Here is a 20,155-nt window from a genome sequence, read left to right as displayed (position 1 = left end):
TTCTGCCTTGTTACTAGTTCTCCACCTCAGTTCCTTTAATGGCCACAGACTGGTAACAGAGACAGTGTGGCACAAGTGTCTTTCCAGCCCATTCTCAGGAGTACTTCGCGCTCAGACATTTGACTCAACAAAGAGCTAGCTACAGGACTTTCAGAAAGCCTGATGCTGTCCAGATGGTCAGTTTTAGACACTTCAAATAGGGATTCTCGTTTTCAGGAAGCATGGAGAATTTACTATCAAAAGGGCAGGCAAGGCATTATTAACATGGACTTGTGAAAGAGAATTATACTTAAAATCAAGCTGTTGATAGAACACGGGACCCTGCTGCTGCAGAACACACTCTCCTCAGCAACATCTGCCATTTTCAAAGGTGCCGGCAACACAGACAGAGAAGGATTCAGCACCATACACACTGGAGTCAGCAGAGCACATGGTCATTCTCCCTTTAACCCAACTGGTACAAATTGTTAGTTATACAGTTCTTGTAAGGTCTACAGGGTTGAGATGAAATGTGAACTTAAGATCATAAAAAAAGACTATACTTCATTTATATATAATTCAATATAATTCAAATAGAGGTAGTGATCACCTGAATCCAAAACTGGTCTGTAAATAAACACTGAATTTTCTTTTGAAAGACTTTCAACAGCAGATTTCTCTGTATTCAACCCTCCAGAGTTTATGGCATTCCTTTGGAAGAGATAATCCCTTGCACTGACCTTAACCCACCACATCATTTTGGTATCCTATGATAAACTGGGCTTTCTAGTTACAGCTAAAGACTACAATATTATTTTCTTGGTAATGACTTGCAGTGCTAATCACTGACGTATTCCTACTTGAGTTTTTTAAGTGCTCATGCCTTGGGATATGCCATGACAGCTGCAAAGTACAAAATACGATTTAGCAGGTGAAAACAAGGAGGGGGGGGAAAAAACACTGTCTAAAGGAACATAACTTTTTGGTCACTAGGCCAGAACTAGAAGACAGCCAACTACTCAGCTCTCCTGAGACTTCCCCTGCTAAATACAAAGTTGGTTCAAGGTCTCTGTTATGCTATTTCTGATGATGAGACAGAAATAAGTTGGGGGTGGTGGTGCACAGGGGGACACAGGGAAATATGGTCATCTAACGCTGCAGCAGCCAGTGAGAACAGGTGAAGCTTTTCCTTACTTCATTCCTCAACTTTATTAACAGCTTCTCTTTAAAGTGTCAGTTTTAACGGAATACAAACCTACTTTTTTTTCTTCCTTAAGCATTTATTCCTTTTTCTCATCAGTTTGACCAGAGGAGGCCAAAATGTGCACAAGACAAACTACTCGCAAAAACTGGATGCTCTCCCAAGCATATTGTTCTCATAGAGATAACAATAATAGTACTGATAGCAATTTAAGGAAAAAACCCAAAATCTACTGAATCTCTCCACTGCTAAACAAAATCTCAATAGTTCCTCAGAGCACAGGTTTCCCTCGGCACTTCTCTCCCACTCACAGACAGCATTAAGGACTCCAAAACAAAATCCTTTTAAACTAATTGAACATTTTCTCCTGAAGAGATTGCAAAAGACAAGGGAGAGTGCTGCAAGTTATTAGTCTTATTTTTATATAAAGACACAGCCAATGGGGTCAGGCAGGTCAGATGCAAACAGTATGTCTGTAAATCCACAATTATAAAAATACAAATTGATGAGCTTCTTATCGGCCTATCAAGATAGTGATAACACAAACACAACCGTAATTCCAACAACACCCCATTAGAACATAGTTCAGCAATGCAATTTCCCCTAAGCACCGTCATCTAACATATGAAAGTTACTTAAAGAGCTACCCTAGATTTAAACTCAAAAGCCAATAAATGTTTCAAGAATATGACAGTAACAGAAGTAAAAAGGGAATGAAAGACTAACTTAACCCAACAGTTACAATGGTTAAAATGAGAGATACTAGAGTTATTCAGGTTGAAAAGGCATGACTTCTAAACATGGGAATACAACTCAAATGATGCAGTTAAAGGCAGCAGTCTCTGTCAGGTAACTAGCAAGCACCAGAAATGCATTTATTTTCCCCCCAGCAATTAACTTGTGCAACCGGCTTCCCGTGCTTCTCAAAAACCTTAGCTCTATTTACAATTTAATTTATTTCAGTCCTTTCCAAAACCAATTTTTCTTCTTCCATAAACCTCCCCCAAATTCAGGCCTCAGGATTCTTATGACAAGCTGCTAAGTTTGTAAAGTCATTTCCATTTACCAGCATATGCACAAAAAGACAACGTTTTCCAGAAGATTTCTGCTGGTGTTCACTGTAGTAAATATGCTCCCCATTAAACCCACATCGTATTTTTAACAAGATGCAAACCTCCTTTGTGTATACAGAAAAAGAAGAGCATGGGATTCCAGAGGGCAATCGTGTGACACAGGAATGCTTCAGTGTTTTTGCTCCCATGGAGAGACAGAATGCAAGGGGCCCAAAACTACTATTGGAAACCTCACATCCAGCCTCCAGAAGCCAGCTGTTTCTTTCTCTAGTCACAATAAAAGTCTTGAGGGAGAGCAGGTATTGGCCTACCTTGCATGTATGCCTCTATTTGCCGAATTAGCTCATAAGACTTGGATCGGTCCAGAAGCGTACGAATAGCTGGAAGAGGATCCAGGATAATGGTTTCTGGATGAGCATCAATATACTCCTGCAAAACAAGTACATAGGAGAAAAAAACAAAAAAAAAGGCATTAGGTTGGCTGAAGACTGTAGAAAAATTGTGAGACAGGAAGAGAATAGACAATGTTAAAAACCTCAGTGTCCAGCTTCTTTTCAAGGGGACACAAGCAGACACTGGCAATGCCAGAAGTCACCAGTCTGACAGTTCACTGACAAGTGAAACAAACACAAACATGACATCTAACTGTCATGTTTTAGGATGGAAAACTTCTCCTGTGGACTCACCATCAGCAGTGAAACCTGTTCTTCAACCACATCAACTCAGAAGGGAGCCAATGGCAAAGTGCCACAGTAACAGCTGTGAGCAAGGCTGAGAAAACCAATTAGTAGAAGAAAAATGACACACTGCTATCCTGGGGTCAGCCTTGCATTGAATTACTGTACATGGACATCACAACTATCTGAACTAAGCTCAGAAATACATCTGGGTTCTTTAATGTTATTATTATTGCTGTCCTCTAGCTGGGCTGAAGGCAGTGTTAAGAGCTGGACGATAGGGGCTGAAATTTTTTTTGGCAGAGCTGAAGAGATTGCTGCTTCACTGTGTCTTCATTGAGTTTTGAAAGCATCTATCTTGTTACTTCTCTAAGTTCATACTCTCCTGACTACAAGAACAAAACAAAGTTAGTGTTTTCATAGATCTTCATCTCAGTTCCCCATTCACTCAGGTCATGACTGCACCACTGCGTTTTGGCTATGAACACAGACACAGCTGCGAGGCACTGCCCTTGCAAACCCAACAAAACTTCCTTCTGTTGCTCAGAACAGATGCTGAGTTCCTTCATCATTGACCCAACCTGGCCCCATAAAGTCAATGGGAGAAACAAGCATCCATCTTACCCTATCCAAAATCAAATATCTCCAAAGCTAGCATCTGCCTTCGTTTTACACAACTTCCCAAAGCCATCTTTATGCTTCCACTCATTTCTTTAAATCCATTCATGCAAATGCATAGTAAATGCTCCTGCAAGTCATGGACTTCCATCAGGTCCTACTTCCCTTAAGTTGGTTACTTCAGAGAACAAAACATACTACAAAAGATACTTCAGAGGAGTATGAGGTGGCCTGAGGAGACACGCTTTGCTAGATACTGAGCTGAAGAGAAAAGAACGACATCATCTGTTCCCAACAAGTGATTTTGCTCTAGACTGACTGGAAATGCAGACTTCCTCGTGCTAATCCTAGCACTGGCTAACTGTTGCTTTCTTCTGACTACATAGTCTGAACTGATGGCTTGCAGAAAAGGGATTATTCTTTTGAGGCAAAGAGGATCCAGCACTGGGGTTTAATGAACCCACTGCATCACCCACAGCACACAAATAGCTTTCCTTGACACGGCATGAGGCACCCTTCAGTGGTAATACGTGTACCTGATGTATTTAATCATCCTCACAGAACACAGAAGAGTCAGTTCCCCAAAGACATGCTCACCCTTGCTACCACTTGGGGAAAATAAGGGACAGAGCCTTTTGCACAGTCAGTCATCAAAACTGTGAGACCCTGCTGTTGTACTCTTGCAGTGCAGGCTGGATAAAAAGCCTCTCTGGCTCACTGGCACAGAAGTCGAGTTCGCTTCAAGTCATTAATACCCAGAACATACAGAGAACAGTTTTCCTGAGTCCCCTCCCCCCAGTACTTCCAGAGTCTCAAGCAGAGCAGTCAGCTTTGAAGTACAGAAGAGATTTTACTTTTTTTTTTTTTTTGAGAGACACAGAAACTTGTTACCTAATGCATCTTAAACTCCTACGTTTATGCATACGTGCCCTTTTACGCAGCAGCTAAAGGACACCTTGTGGAGTTAGGATTATCCAGTGATGATGGCACTAGCTTAAACTTGCTGATCATGAAACTGCGTTGAGTATCTCAACATATCTAAAGCAAAACAAGACAGCTCTTTTAGCCCCTCTGTGCCTCAGCTCAAAAGATAGGGAGCTACCACAGTGTGCATGTTCGTGAGCACGCTGAGAGGATGAGCTGCAGACAGCCTGGTGGGGCAGCAGGTAAGCATGCACGGTAACGACTGAACAAGCCACAGCTCCAAAATGTGACCTCAGCAAAGATCTGACAGCAAAGGTCCTGCAGCGTTTCTAATGGATGTACTAGCTCTTCCTTTCACACTGTGCTGACCACCCTTCTGCCTCAACCGGTCTCTGGTTTCACCTAGAAATCAAGCTTTCCATACTTCCGCCCTGGCCCAGCCCCTACTCTGAACATACTAATCCTTCACCTCACGCATACATTCAACCTGCCTGTGGCCTCCATCCCCTTCACTCCCCTCCAAGGAGGGAATGATTTTTCCCTCTCCTAGCTCCTTGTGCACCTTTCCCAAATATTCCTAATGCTCACCTCAGCGCTGAGGACTATCCTCACATCCTTGGGTTAGGTGGGTTTTACTCGTTATCTTGGCTCACATTAAATACTTCCAGAGGGAGCCTTGCTTTTCTATGCTTTCTCTAAGGAACTTCACAGTCCTTTATAATGATAATAGCTCTAAATCGTATTAAAAGATCATTCAAGCAGTAAGCTTGACACAGCATAACAAAGTTTAACAGGAATGAAGGCATGATCCCAAGGCCATTCTCCACCAGGCAACATGTCAACAGAAGTCAACATCTTAGCTGACTTTCCAGTGACTGATTTCTCATCCTGTTGCCTTAAGGAACCTTCAAAAAGCTCTCTAAGGCAAACCTGAAAGAACTGATGAAGATGAAGGACATGGGTGCTGTTTTCCAGAAGCCATTTAGAGTCTGGAGGACTTTAGCAAATTACTGTAAGGTGAAGAACTGCACTTGAGCATAAGGCAACAGCCCCTTCACACACACACACAAGAGCTCTTCTCCATTTACAGGCTTAGGTACTTGGCCAGCCAGAGGGCACAGGAATTATAACTCTTACAGCTCTGCATCTCTTCTCATGTATTGTGCATTGCTTTGATTTCCATCACAAAAGCATTGACTCTGCACTCAGATCCAGAACCATCAAGTTGCACTAGGATCCCCCCAAAGCAAATCACACAGCCTCCCCTTGGGCACGTATGCTACCAACACTTTACCGGTCTCCCACACCTCACATCCATACATCACCAGCATACGCAAAAGAAAGAGTTCCAATATCTATGCACAGAAAGTTACTTAAAAGAAGTAAAGAATTTAAGAATCCAAACCGTAAACCAATTCCCAAGAGGAAATTACAATAAGAAGAAATCAATTTTGTTCGCTTCACAGGAACAATTATGGTAGCCAATGAGAAACCTTTCATAAGCTTTGGTTCTTTACTAGCAACTGCTGCACACTCAGGCATCACGTTTTATTGAATATATAAATGTGAAGATCACTTAACAGATTGATGTTAATGCTGATGTAGCCTAAGTAGCAGCCCTTTTCCCATGGCACAGAATGGCTCCGCTACCAGAAATACAGATCTGGATAAACATGAAAGGTTTATGTCTAAGAATTTGGATAGCAGATGAGCTATTACACACATGAACTCAAAAATGGAGCAGCTACAGAAGGAAAAGAGAAACAATGAAGCCAAGAGATAGTTTTCAGTACAGCACTGTCTTTCAACTTTGAACATTCAAATCTTCTCTGGTCAGTCCAACAAAACAACTCTGTGCTCTCCTTTGGTGGATTTACCAGAGACTAGTATCCAACAGCAGACTCAAAAATGCAGGCAACAGTCTGGAGGATATTTAGGCTTCCCAACGATATTTTGAAAGGGCTCTGTCCTTGGGCTGCAGTTCAGCTTGACCCAGACAAGGTCTATCTTTTCCTCTTTACAATCTTTGACATAATAAAAGCAAACAAGAAAGAACAAAGACTTTTAGCAGATCCTCCTTTGTTTGTATTCCAGGCTTGGCGTTCAGTCCTGCTCTGTACCAGCCCTTTTACTGGCAGAAGGCCAGCAATGTAACTTGAAATCAAAGAGAGACTGAATATTTCATGTTCCCTATTAAATACCTCTGGATATAACCCAGAGATTTTTTTAAAAAAAAACTTTTCCTGAGAAGCCCATGTATAGATGAGAATAGCGGTTTTTGTGCTTTTATCCAAAAAGGTAGCTCATGATTTATTTATTTATTTAATGTATTTTAACAGAATGTTGATAATAGTATCTACTGCAAATATTAGGTCATTAGACAATCACAGAGATTCACTGACTCATTGAATTCATTTAATTACTAAGTAATAAAACATCTATAATCTTTCGTTTAATACTAAACAAAAGTTCCAGATTAAGAAAAAAAAAAAAAGCAAATGAAACAATAACAGCGTTTGGATTTGTGTTTTTACATGTACAGAAACATGAAGCTGACTGCTTGTAACAACAGACTGCAACAAGGGGAAACATATGTAAAGACAGACACAAGTTTGTCTAAAGAGTTTGCATCAGATTCAGACTTACAAGTTCCTTTTTTCTGTCTTGGGCTCTGCTGGTCTCTTTCTATGGACACCTCCTTCCAAAAGGGAAGGTGTAGGCAAGTTGGATCTTGAACTCATCTCAAAATTGTTTTTCTCTAAATTTAAAGGAGGTTCCTGCAGTGGCTGGGAGGGATGAGGCGTATAGCAAAGGGAAGTGGGGACAAATCTCCTCTGTTTTAAATTTCTATTCACTGTACATCTCAAAGCAACTTTCTAAGTATTCAGCTTCCTTGGTTTGCCTTTAGAGGTCCACCACTGCTTCATCTTGCAAATATCTACCCACAGGAAGCTGTCATACCAGTTAGCACTTGAATGCCAAATTTTTAGTTAACTTTGCCTCCTTATGAGGCTCTTCCAATAAATGTAAACCAGTTATTTTTCAAATGGGAAAAACACAGGTACTGGTCTGTGAATTCAGGTGCAAACAGACTATTTCAACTTTGTGTCTCACCCTGTACCCCCAATAAGAAAAAAAAAATTACTAAGAGTTGATGGTTCCTTTAATTTTTCACTTGCCTTTTCTCAGCAGAGCATGCAAAAAGAAATTTGAAATGTGTAAGTATTCTGCAAGTACGAAGTTGAAAACCAGAAACAGAATGGACTAGTATCTTTAGTAAAAAAGCAGCATTAAAAATCTACTGGCATAACCTCCCTGAGTATGTACCCAAATCACCTTCTCACAGCTGAGACTTCTGAAGAAAGCAAGCAATGCAGCAAGAACAATGCCCTAACTCCTTCCCTTCCAAAGTATCTCCCTAGTTTTCTTTCTTCTCAGTCTCAAGTCCTTCTAAGAAAGCTTCTGAATCAAGAATAGAAGAGCCTTTCCTGGACAACTTCAGAGTGGGAGAGTCAATAGTTTGGGGGCAGCGGGACATGACACCTTAAATTTTCATCTACCTGATAGCAGAAGCCTAGGAATAAAACCTGTTTCTGATTATCTTTTTTAAAGAAAGCTAATACAAAAAGAAGCTGTTCAGAAAAAGCTCTGAAAGACAAATCAATAACCTTACTGATTTTCCATCACTGAGGCCATCATTTTGAATGGAACAGACTAGTGTGAAGCTGCAATGAATGAAGCTACTCAAGCCCCTGTACAGCTACGACTAGCAGCTGACCAGACAGTACTTTGCTCTGATCAGAACATAACAAAGATCTCCCAGTCAATGTCTTACAGAAACTAAAACATACTCAAAGTCATAAACTTTGTCTAGAAGGCACGAACTGGCATAGTTAGGTTCTTTTTCCCACCAAGATGACAGGAACTGGAGCACCAGCAAGTGAAAGGGACCCTTGGGGACTACGCCTCTTCCCACCTGACTTCTCTTCATGTTCCAATGGTCAAGAAGGAACCACCAAGGACTGTAACAATTTTTTTTTTTTTTTGCCAGGCAACAAATAAACTATGTTCAGTCAGTTCAGCCAAGTGTTACAGTGGGTAGGGAGACTTCATCATCTCTACAAATAATCATCATCCCCAAAGTAAGGATCCAAGTGTCCTATGAAGGAAATTGAAAGATTTCTCTACTTTGCACTTCACGCATTACACTAGGTGCTGCATGCAGTCTTCATTTGGGCTTTGGATGAGATCACTAGGCATTCATCACTGATCTTCAACGCAGTGAGAGCAGCTTCCACCCACCAATGCTCTCCTGAGAAACTGCAGCCCAGACCACATCCAGCTAGCACGAAGACCTCAGAAAGTTCAGACCTAAAGGTCTTCTGCAGCTAAAAAGCCCACTGGCTACAGGCAATTCTTCCTTGCTGTTTTCAGAGTCTCCTGTAATGGCAATTTACAAAGCAATTGAGAACAGTCATTAAACAGCAAGACTAAAAGGGCATGCTAAGAGACTTCCTAGTCTATGACCATTCTCCCACCAGACCGTGCAACAGTTCATCAGAGACTCCAGAGAGCAGGCACACAGACTCATGTAAATGTGAAACCAGTTTCCTCCTCAGCACTTGCAGATGAGATGGTCAAGGCCTCTACAATACAGCTCTGAAAAAAAAGTTATTCTTACAAAGGTCATAAATATAGCCTGGCATATCATTCCTCCTCCTGCGGTCAAGGATCCCTTGCCCCTGCTTCCTGGAAGACTACTTTACGGAGCCAACAGTGCCAGGTATGATCTTGCTGTTATGTTTATATTCAATAGCAGGAAAATTAGCATGATGAATTTTGCACTGTTTGGTCTGGTTAAGATCATTATAACTTTTTTGGTCAATTAAATGCACAGTAAAGGAACCACACTATTTCCACTTGTGTGCAGGTGCCAGAAATACCACAGTGCTTATGCAACATCACACACACTAAGTAGCTCTCTTGCAAGGTGGTCACTTCACATTTTTGAAGTTGCTCATTGATTTTAGTTTAAAAAAACCCCACAAACCAAACCACCCCCCACGCACTTTATACAGATGGAGTCTTACCATTTATTTTTTCTAGGGAATATTTCTCTTCATTTCTAATAGTCTTCAGTATCTTAGAAATAATATAGGACAGATGGAGACAGGCAGTAACTTCCTGCCAGTTTCTGCCCCATATAAAAAATTACCTGAGTATACCCTTTAAACATACTTTGGCATGCAGCTCAATGCTGACTGGCCTCTCCACTACTCCGCTGGTTCCTGGGTACATGTTTTACTACAAGGACAGTTTCCTGTGTGCCAGTGATGTAGCACAGCTCAGTCACATGTGCAGAACCAGAAGCTCAAGGCCTTGCTTTACTGGGGAGAGGGTATCATTCAGCAGCCTGCTCACAGGGGTCCCTGCCCTCTATCCCACTCACTAGAAAAAGATCCTCTGCCAGTTTGGAAGGCACTGGAAGAGGATCTTTTTTTAATCCATGAGCTTTGAAGATACTGAGAGATTATGATTCCATACCCACAGTCAGAAATACATGTAGTCCAGTAGATGGAAACCTACATCCTAGTTCAACTACATGATTGTGGACAAGTCACCCACTGGGCTATGCTAAAGAACACTATCTGTAAAGACAGATCATCAGACATCAGTGTGACTTGTAACTTGCTCTGTTAATCTGATGTCATCATAGCTACTACAATTTCATACCAGAGCTCCACACAGAAACAAACAAACCCTTATGACAACCATTCTGAGCTGACCTAAAGGGCTTCTCATATTAATCTCAAAAGGCAGTTAATACCGTTCCCTTTAATTTACAGCTTGCAAAACAAAAGCATAGAGATGCAAACAGGATGGTCCGTATCACATACCGAAACTATGGAAAAGCATGAGACTGCACTCACATTCCAGGGTCCCCTTCTAATTCTTGAGGCATTACATTGCACTTATTTGCAGGAAGATGGCATCCTCAAAAAGAATAGATATATTAGATAATATGGTGTTTACCGTACAACCAAGAACTAATGACAGGGAGAGAAGAAAGAACATTAAGTTCTCCTCTAACATTCTTGGCTTTTTTATTATTTTCTTTTGTGGTTAAATTTAATATTCCTAAAAATGAAGGCCTTGAAGGCACCAGCCAGCTGGATCTAAGCATTTTGCAAGAATTAAACAAGTTTCTTAGTGTAGCCCTGCAACAGCCTTTCTAGAGTATGCTTGGCTGAAGCTTGCTGTTGTGAACACAGCAATGCTAAACTGGAATTAGGCAGAACGTTCAAAACCAGACTAAAACCAACATCAACAGAGGCGTGAAATGAAGATGAAAATTTAGAGGAGTTCTCAAAGAATGAGCAGAATTCACCACCATCACACTGTGCATCACTGCACAAAAGACACTAGTATAAGACAAAGCTCTGTATCCACAGGGTGCTTTTCACAGATTTATATCCGTCATAAATAGTTCATACTGTTAGATTAGTAAATACAGTAGAACTTGTTCAGCAAGTAAGGAGACAAGGAACTATTTCTTCTCCATCTGACTGTCTCAATCTTATCCTCACTTCCACATGGTCCTACTGCCTGAGCTCTGGAAGAACATATATGGAGCACGCATTACTGTGGAGAGAGGTATTTACAATTTTCCAGTGCTGTAGAAAGCAGATGCCTGCACTACTTAGTGACGAACAGTCATCTACTGTTCAGAGAAATGGTGCCAGAGGGCCAGACCCACAAGTCAAACCTTTTTGTCTCCTCTGTGTGTTTCAGTAATACACAGGCAGGAAGAAGAAAAAAAGCTTTGTAACTAGAGCAAAGAGAATATTGACTCTGTTAAGTAAAATATTTTCTGGATTACAAGTTGTAGGACATTAAGCAGAGCAAAGAGAACATCATTTCCCAAGAAAGCAAAATTGTCAAAATTGCAGAATTTGTCTGAGTCGGTTTTCCATCTGACATAAGGACATTCCATAACATTCTGGTATCTTTTTTTAATGTTGCTTCTCTTTGAAGAAGAAAAGAATATAGCTTTGATCAGTTACCCACCAGAAGCAACACCTTTTAAAATGATAGAAGTGTTGTTTTATCATTTTCATTGGCATTCAAACTACTGCAAAGAATTCTCTGGGAAAAGAGTTCTCTGTACCACTATGCCCTGTGTATTTCTGACCTTCAATGTAAACTTGAGGGGAAAAAAAATAATTAACAGAACAGGATTCTCAGCACTAGAGGACAGAATCACTCACAGTAACCTTGATGTTACAGAAATAAGCGTTCCAGGATCTGGGAAGACTAGACAGAACTGGCCCAAATTCATTTAGTGGCTTCTGTTATGGAGAGATGCACGTAAAGGACTCTGCAAACACCTGTTCCGCTTTGTGAATAGCACTCATGCACTTGGACCGACATCAGGACAACATCTGGTGGGAAACCAGTTCTTACTAACCTTACCAATACAACATAAAACCTATACAAAGGTGCAAGCTTATTTCAGACTAAGAAAACTATTTTTGCTGGGCTATCAGTAGCAGGGCAGCAGTATGCCAGGGAGCTCTTTTCAAACTATGCCAACTGCACAGCAAACAGACTGAATCTGCTGCACCAAGATCATCCTCCTGCTTGAAATGCCGGAGGACTATGAAAGAACCACTTACCTGGAACCTGTGAACCAACTCCAGTGACTGGCTGTCATTCTGGTCTGCTTCAAGGATGACATCTGTCAGTTTATGTATGATCACATCCAAAGGGCCCTGATCTTCAATGGGTTTGGTGAGGTCAAGCTGAAGAAACCAGAGAGAAACCTTTTATTAATACATGGAAGATCTGAGGCTCTTGTCCTTGCCACCACCCAAGGTGTTGCTGCCACACAAAAGGCATTTACTTTACATGCTGCCTTTATTTTGCTATGTTACCCAAATCCTTGAGAATTTACATTTCACTAAATGTCAGAATAAATTACTCAGACATTTATTCCTCAGCAGTGTACATCTAATTCCATAAAAAAGCAGCGAAATCAATGGCAAGCATCCTTCATCCAAACACTTCCCTGGGCTTCACCGTGAGACAACATCTCCCTCTTCAGCTCTCTTTCTTGGTACTTAAGACATACATGCAGAAGGAATAGGCCAACAAAGATTATCACAACTAATAAAAGGAATGTCAGCTGTGCCCTTCGCCCTCTGGGATTGCACAAAACAGCACCCAGGACAGTAATACAGGTAACACAAAAGCAAGTGACTCAGGATCTTCGCAAATTCATCTGTTGCAGAGACAGCTATTAAGCTGATAAGGAGGAACACGGCTCCCAGAACACTCCCACTAGCAGACTTTGGCAGTTAGCTGGATAGGGGACTAAGGTTTGGGGTGGGGTGTGCAGAAACTCTGCTCCAGACAGCATGGGAAGGCACAAAAGTGGTGGTGATGTGTCACAGGGCTTGGTCCTTGGTACCAAGAAAGGGTTCAAGGAACAGAGGAACCACCTGTACTGGAAAAGGATTAAGTTAGGGATCTCTTGAGGAAATCTTAATGCAAAAAAGGTACTGGACCTGATGGGCTGTATGCAAGGGTACTAAAAGAAGTGGCCAATATCATTGTGAGGGCTTAGATTTATCAGGACATAACTCAAAACTGTAGAGATTCTAACTAAAGCAGGATAAAAAAAATCCACGGTGAGGACAGTCTGGTTGCAGCAGAGTCCCACAGAGGCTGCAGAATTTCTATCCTTCAAGGTTTTCAAGACATGACTGGACAAAGCCCTAAGCAACTTAGTCTGAATTTAATGCTGGATCTGTTTTGATGATGTATTACGGACCCCTAAGGTCCCTACCAAACCATGACCCCATGAAGCTACTTACCAGATTTGAAAATCTGTACAGTCTAAGTACCAGAACTGGTTCATGTCCTAGCCAACACACCAGGCTTCCTACAGCACGAAAGCTGCCACATTATCAAGCACTGCTCTTCGACAAATTGTGAGACCTACCGCATCAGTGGCAACTGAACCTTGCAAACTTCAAAACATGAACATCTTTGAAATGTAAAACAGATGTGTGCTCACTAAACTGAAGTTAGCACCTGATTTTACAGTTACATGCATGCTCTTTTCAATTGCTGCTATCCTTTTTATTCAACTCTGACAGAGAAGGGGGTAGGGGGCACAGGAGGGAGAGGAAGGCTGGGCACAAGAGGCTGCTGATGCTCTGTTTCAACAGAAGCTTGGTCTTCACCGTCTCACGAGCTTGAGTTTTGTCCTAATAAAATTTCCCACCTTACAGAAATGGCCCTGCTTTGAATTAAGGAGTGCCTGTGAAGGTAACAATAAGGAAGGATGGCTGGAGTTCAAGCACCAATAAAACTACAACAGCAGAGATACAGCAGCCTTCTAATAACTTGCAATTGCTAATCTAATTGATCCACATAGCCGAACTGCTTTTCTTTTGTAAGCACTCTTTTATCTGGGCTAGGCTTACTTGAGCAGAATAACTTAAGTTACCCATGGCGCAAAAGCAAACTGAAAGACTGAAAATTCTCTGCAACAGAAACACCTTTGCTTACCCATTACTATATGCTCCTACTAACAGTTACAGGTTGAGGCTCTAGTACTGTATTTGAAGTAATTACATAGATTTTAATTCAACTGGAAAACATTGTGCAGCTGTCTTCCAAGAAGACCAACAGAGGCACTGTTCACAGGGCAGCAGACTCTATATGCAAAGATTATGCAATGGTAAAGACAAGACAGACTTGATGTGGATGTTCAGTGATGAGTAAGCTGCATCTGGATGAGGCAATCCACAGGTCTGGCTGTCCTGGCACTTGCATTTTTACTGTCACAAGTAGTGCAGCACAAAGGCTAAGGGCAAGCACAAGCATCTGCAAAATTAAGGCAAAAGGAAGTGAACTGCAGATTGGCTAAGGACATGGAAGGAGATGATCTACTTTTGCAACCAAGTTCCAGAAAAATCATTTACTATCCTTAAAAGAAATCTCAGATGACCACACTGCTTTTCCTGTGGTTTCTTCATCTGCCTATCACATCTGGAAGGAAACAGCAAAACAAAGTGTCTGTTTAACTAGGTCACAAAGTTCCCAGTTGCCAAGAGACAAAAATGTGAATTAATCCATTTTCAGGACTTCCAGCTCGAAAAACAGTGAGAACCAAATAAGTATTTGAGATTGGTTACCCCTCTACATTCTCCCTGCACTTGCAGCTCAATCTGCACAGAAACATTCAGAAATCAAGAAAACAGTCCTCCCTTTCAGCCTTGACCCAAGAATAGAAATAAGCCTTCAAGGCATATCCAGGCATTTTCAGCAGTGTTTTCCAGAAGCATAAGACATTTAGGCAAGATAACATCTTCACAACACTTGTGCCAGCTAAAAGCGACCGGCATATTTTGAAAATGAAACCAAATGCATCTACTTTGCACATCAGAAAGTATTAAGCAGGGGCCCCCATCACAGTGCTCTGCTTCCCCTTCACCAGGAAAGCTATGCTAGAAATGACAGCACGTAAGGCAGCTCCTCCAGTAGGAAGTTCAATGATCACTTCAAGTGGCTCAATGAGGACAGCAGGTACATTTCAACTACACAAACCTTCAAAATTTGATCCAGTATTTTGCGGATTGGAGGATCAAGCCATTTACAAGAATAAGTTCTCTGTGTTCTGGGGCATGCTGCGGAAAGCAAATATTCCTGGGCTGTGTGGAATTTGGAAGCAATCCACCTTCCTTTTGTATACTAAGAAGAAAAAAACGTAGAAGAAAAGAAAATTTTGAGGACAAAAAACCCCCACCTTTTCAAATCGTGTATCAGACCCAAGCAGAAATCAGTAAAAGCAGAGTACAAAATTTCTGATGGCCCTATACTGAGACAAACACTGATTCATTGTTTGTCATCAACTGGAATTTGAGCCCTCCTACTTCCCTTCTCTTTCAGCATCTCTCTCTCCAAACGATCTTTGAATTTTACATGATCACCCAAAGGTTTGTTTTTGCACAGAACTAACACCATAGCAACAGAAGCAAGAGAAAAGATTTATCGATACCAGCCTGAAAAAACAGAGAGATATGGCTATTGTCTTTTCTTCTGTGAGGCAGGCTATAGCCTACCCTGCTTGCCCATTTTCATATTAAAAAAAAAAAAGCTACCAAAAAACCAGAACAATCAGGTGTTGCTTTCATGTCATTATCACTTACCACCAAAACCCAGGAAAGCTCAAGTGAATGACATGGAAGACAGTGTTAAAGCTGTACACAAAGAACACCAGGTACAAGACACATACACGGCTTGGACAGCTGTACTCTTTGCTGGCTGTAATAACTGGCTGGACAGCTGAGCCCAAGGAATGGTAGTAAATGGAGTTATATCCAGCTGGCAATCAGTCACAAGCGGTGTTCCCCAGGGCCCAGTATGGGGGACAGTGCTGGTTAGTATCTTTATTGACAATCTGAGTGAGTGGATCAAGTGCACCCTCAGTCAGTTTGCAGATGACACCAAGTTGCCAGGGAGGGGGAGTGTTGGTCTGCTGGAGGGCAGGACGGCTCTGCAGAGGGATCTGGACAGGCTGGACCCATGGGGCGAGGCCAGTTGTATGAGGTTCCACAGGGCTCCATGCCGGGTCCTGCACTTGGGTCACACCAGCCCCACACAGCGCTACAGGCTGGGGGAAGAGCGGCTGGAGAGCTGCTGGTGGGAAAGGGCCAGGGGGGTGCTGGAAGACAGCCAGATGAACATGAGCCAGCAGTGTGCCCAGGTGGCCATCCTGGCTTCTATCAGACACAGTGTGGCCAGCAGGACTAGGGCAGTGATTGTCCCCCTGTACTGGGCACTGGTGAGGCTGCACCTCAAATCCTGTGTCCAGGTTTGGCCCCTCACTGCAGGACAGACCCTGAGGTGCTGGAGCGTGTCCAGGGAAGGGCAGTGAGGCTGGTGAAGGGTCTGGAGCACAAGTCCCATGAGGAGCAGCTGAGGGAACTGGGGCTGTTTAGCCTGGAGAAAAAGGAAACTCAGGGGAGACCTTATCGCTCTCTACAGCTCCCTGCAAGGAGGTTGCAGCGAGGTGGGTGTTGGTGTCTTCTCCCACATAACAAGTGACAGGTCAAGAGGAAACGGCCCCAAGTTGCAGCAAGAGAAGTTTAGATTGGATATTAGGAAAAAATTCTTCACCAAAAGGGTTGTCAAGCATTGGAAGAAGTTGCCCACGCTTGAGTCACCACATGTGGTTTAGCGGCAGATTTGGCAGTGCTAGGTTAATGGTTGGACTCTACAATCTTAAAGGTCTTTTCCAACCTAAACGATTCTGTGATTTGATATGCCTTTCCAGGTCTTACAAATCCATATATGGCAGAAAACAACTGCTAGATAAATGGTTTTATCATAGCTGGCTGTAGCTAGCCTGCTCACCTTCTAACAGAAATACTATCTGGGAATTAAAAAAAAATGCTCTGCGCTTAGATACATCATAGTTCCCCCCTACAGACTTCCCAGAGCATCCACTGGAGAGCAAGTTACAGGCATACAGAGCTCCATCTCTGCCCTCCTCTCCCCTTCCCAATTCCTCTGTCCTCCAGAAACACACAGCCTGCACTGTCTATTACCCAAATCATTACAAAGGAGAGCAAAAAAAGTTTATTTCCATTAAGCATAATTTGTTTAAAGTTCTGGGGTTGTTTTTGTACAGAACACTGGCAATCCATCTATATTGCAGGGACAGAGCATGAGCCTGGCAGAGTGCCACAGCTCTCCACTGGTCCCAACTGCAATCCCACACGCACACATTTCTGGAAGCAGTGTTTAAAAATAAAACTACGTCCAAGTGAAAAAAAACCCTGGATTCGTTCACTCAGAAAAAAACCCGAACAACTGCTAATGCTGCGTTTAGCAAAAAGAAATATAATTTATCTAAATGATTAAAAAGAGTTTTGTATTTTTGTTTTATTCAGTGTTTCCAGTCCATGCTATAATCAACTGTATTTCAGAATCTGGCTGAGCAGGATTTGTGTTGTGTTTTTTGTTTGTTTTTTTTTTAAAAAAAAGCTCTTCTTCAGACATAGTTTTCGGATTATCATACACATGAAATGAAGTCTTAATACCAACCTGTTCTGTTCTCTGAACTAAAGACAGATCTGCCCACAGCAATATCCCTAAGGAATTTATAACACAGATTCCCATTTCTTTTTATCCTCACTTTTCTCTTAAAATATTTTCATTAAAAAAAAAAAATCTATTGTTTAAGCATTTTCCTCACAGTCTCCAATAGACTAACAAACTCCACTCGCCAGGATGCTGCACTAAGTTCTTGCTACATTTCAGTTTTTACTTGATGCACTGCTTTGGAGCAACAGAAGAATAGGGGTGCATGTCCCTCCACAGCAGCCGGTCTTGCTGCAGGTGGAAAAAGCTCAAAATTTCACCTGAAGGAGGTAAATGAAGATAAGGACAAAATCATCTGAGATGACAGGTTTGTTCTGAGCCGTCTCACTACGCAGTAACCACCAAATCATCAGACATTATCTCAAGTGTTAGAAAGCTTAATAAAATACCAGAAAAGAAAAAGAATCCGTCCAGTCTTCTGGTAGGGACTTGTCAATGGTCTGCTACACATTTCAGAAATCACAGTCCAAAAGTCCCTTTGCAGTAATTTAACTATTCTCCTCCCTGTGAACTGGACATACAGCACCAGCCTGACCGACCTCTCCGCTCCCTGACTCCTGAGGCTGTATGTGGAATTTTCTACACAAATCTACTGTATCCTGTTATCCAGATACCCAGTCATGGCTGCACTGACCCCAAAACACGTGGGGTTTACTTCAACCTTAACTCACCTTCTTAAACTGCACTGTACATAGACCTTTAGGTTTTTAGTCATCGTTTTCCTCTCCTGGAGCTATTTTCTGTCCTTTACCTTCCTCACAACATTTATATCAAAAGGCTTGTAAAACAAAGCTTTTCAGATTCTCCCCTTCTTTCCCCAACCCCAGTGTTTCCCTTCACTGTGCATCAATGCTGAGCAAGTCATCATGAAAAAAAGCCATGAGCTCTGGGTTGGAAAGCCAAGTCTTCAAGAAACTAAACCTTGACAGCTGATGAATCGGTGGACACTGTTCTCTCCCCAAAAAAACCTCAGAGATGAAAGCCTTTAAATGTATCTTAAGTGCTCTGGAGAGGGAAGGAACGCAGCAAAAATCCATGTTGTCCAGTTCACGGATTCACTTTATTGTAAAAAGTAAACAAAAATACACAGGATAGTCTAATTACAGGAGAGAAAGTGCTTTTATTTGAAAGAAAATGGGGAAGTGTCCTGAAAGAAATCAGGTAAACAGTTGCACATGTCCATCCATACATGTGAGACCTACTTGTGTGGAAGCAACGGAACAGAACGGCGCAGAAGCCTGCCTGCTCTTTGGACAAACCAGGGGCAATCCACAGGACCAAACAAGACCAGCATGTCCTCCTTTCCCAAATTAAATCCTGCAGGAGCAGTCCAGTCCTGTCCCTCCACCAGGACTACACTCCCACAAACCCCACGGTCAGGTCTATGCAAGCGCAAAACCAACACAAATGCCTGCCTGCCAGCCAAAGCCCATGGAAGGTGACAGGATGTATCCATACACATTTTCTCATGAGGAAAGACATTATGTTACCTGGTATTTTCACCGATACACAGGCTCTCCATAGCTCCCAAAACATTCACATATTCAAACTAAACATTTACATATTTAAGAGAGTTCCTCCTCATCTCTCTGACCAAGGAAGAAAGTGATCCAGGCTGTCGCCATGCACAGCTAGTGCAAGTATTCAGCGCTTGCTGCTGCTAATGTGACCAAGGGATGCTGAGGGAGAACACAAGCCCCCCAGGTAACAGAAACACCACCTCTGCCCCACTGCAAAGGGCAAACATGGACTTGACCATCAAAAGCTGTAATGAAAGAGCAACAAGTTCACCAAGAGGCCTTATTTTCTCTCTCCACGCTCCCCCTCCCTAGCACCGAATTAACTTGCACGTCCTGTAGCAGTGGCAGCAATCTGGGAACGGAAATCCGCTGTGGTGAGGAAAACCCCCCCTCCTCTCAGCTCTTCTGGTCTCCCCGCACACTGACAAGAGGAGAGGGCATCGCAGCATCGGTGACAGCCACCACATCGGAGAGGAACTCCTTCCCGAGCAGGAAGGAAACATAGCTTGAAAATACCTTACCTTTTTGCTAAGTCTTCTCTGAACTAAGGAAATTAAAAGACCAACCACAGAGCTCACCTTTCTACCACTGCACGATGCTAACTCTGCGGGTTATCTTTTGTTGTTCTGCCCAGCCTAGTTTAAGAGAACCACCAAAGGAGAAGGAAAGCAAGTCCCACACTAGAACACATCGTTCAGAATCTCACATGCTAGTGACATCCCAAGCAGTGAGACATGCCTAAAGGTGAGGAGCAGGACAACATAAGCTATGAAGCCCTGCTGGGTTCCCATTTTCTCAGATACCTTTATTTTAACACCAGAAGAGAACATTCTGGGCTTAACAGATGGTTTCTTTGCATTTTCTTGCACTGGTGCCAGAGCAGATTACTTTGCATTCTGCTTGGCACAAGCTGCCAGAAAGTACGTGTGAGCGCACTGCACATTTTCAGGAGTCGCATGCTGCTGCTCCCCTGGAAGCTAGGTATGA

At 42.4% G+C, this 20,155-nt stretch overlaps 1 protein-coding gene across 3 annotated transcripts in view; it reads right to left on the bottom strand.

Annotated features, from left to right (window-relative positions):
- ITPK1 (inositol-tetrakisphosphate 1-kinase) overlaps positions 1–20,155 on the bottom strand; it is a 150,082-nt gene that overhangs the window by 61,870 nt on the left and 68,057 nt on the right. For all 3 annotated transcript variants that reach the window (XM_055717210.1, XM_055717212.1, XM_055717211.1), the window contains exons 4-5: positions 12,149–12,274; positions 2,565–2,682 (exon numbers count right to left, since the gene is read on the bottom strand). In XM_055717210.1, coding sequence (XP_055573185.1) covers positions 2,565–2,682; positions 12,149–12,274 — 244 coding nt within the window. The remainder of the gene's footprint in view (positions 1–2,564; positions 2,683–12,148; positions 12,275–20,155) is intronic.

This window comes from Falco cherrug, chromosome 7 (genome assembly GCF_023634085.1).
Source record: "Falco cherrug isolate bFalChe1 chromosome 7, bFalChe1.pri, whole genome shotgun sequence".
In the NCBI taxonomy this organism is placed as follows: Eukaryota; Metazoa; Chordata; class Aves; order Falconiformes; family Falconidae; genus Falco; species Falco cherrug.
This window is presented reverse-complemented; position numbering and strand designations above follow the sequence as displayed.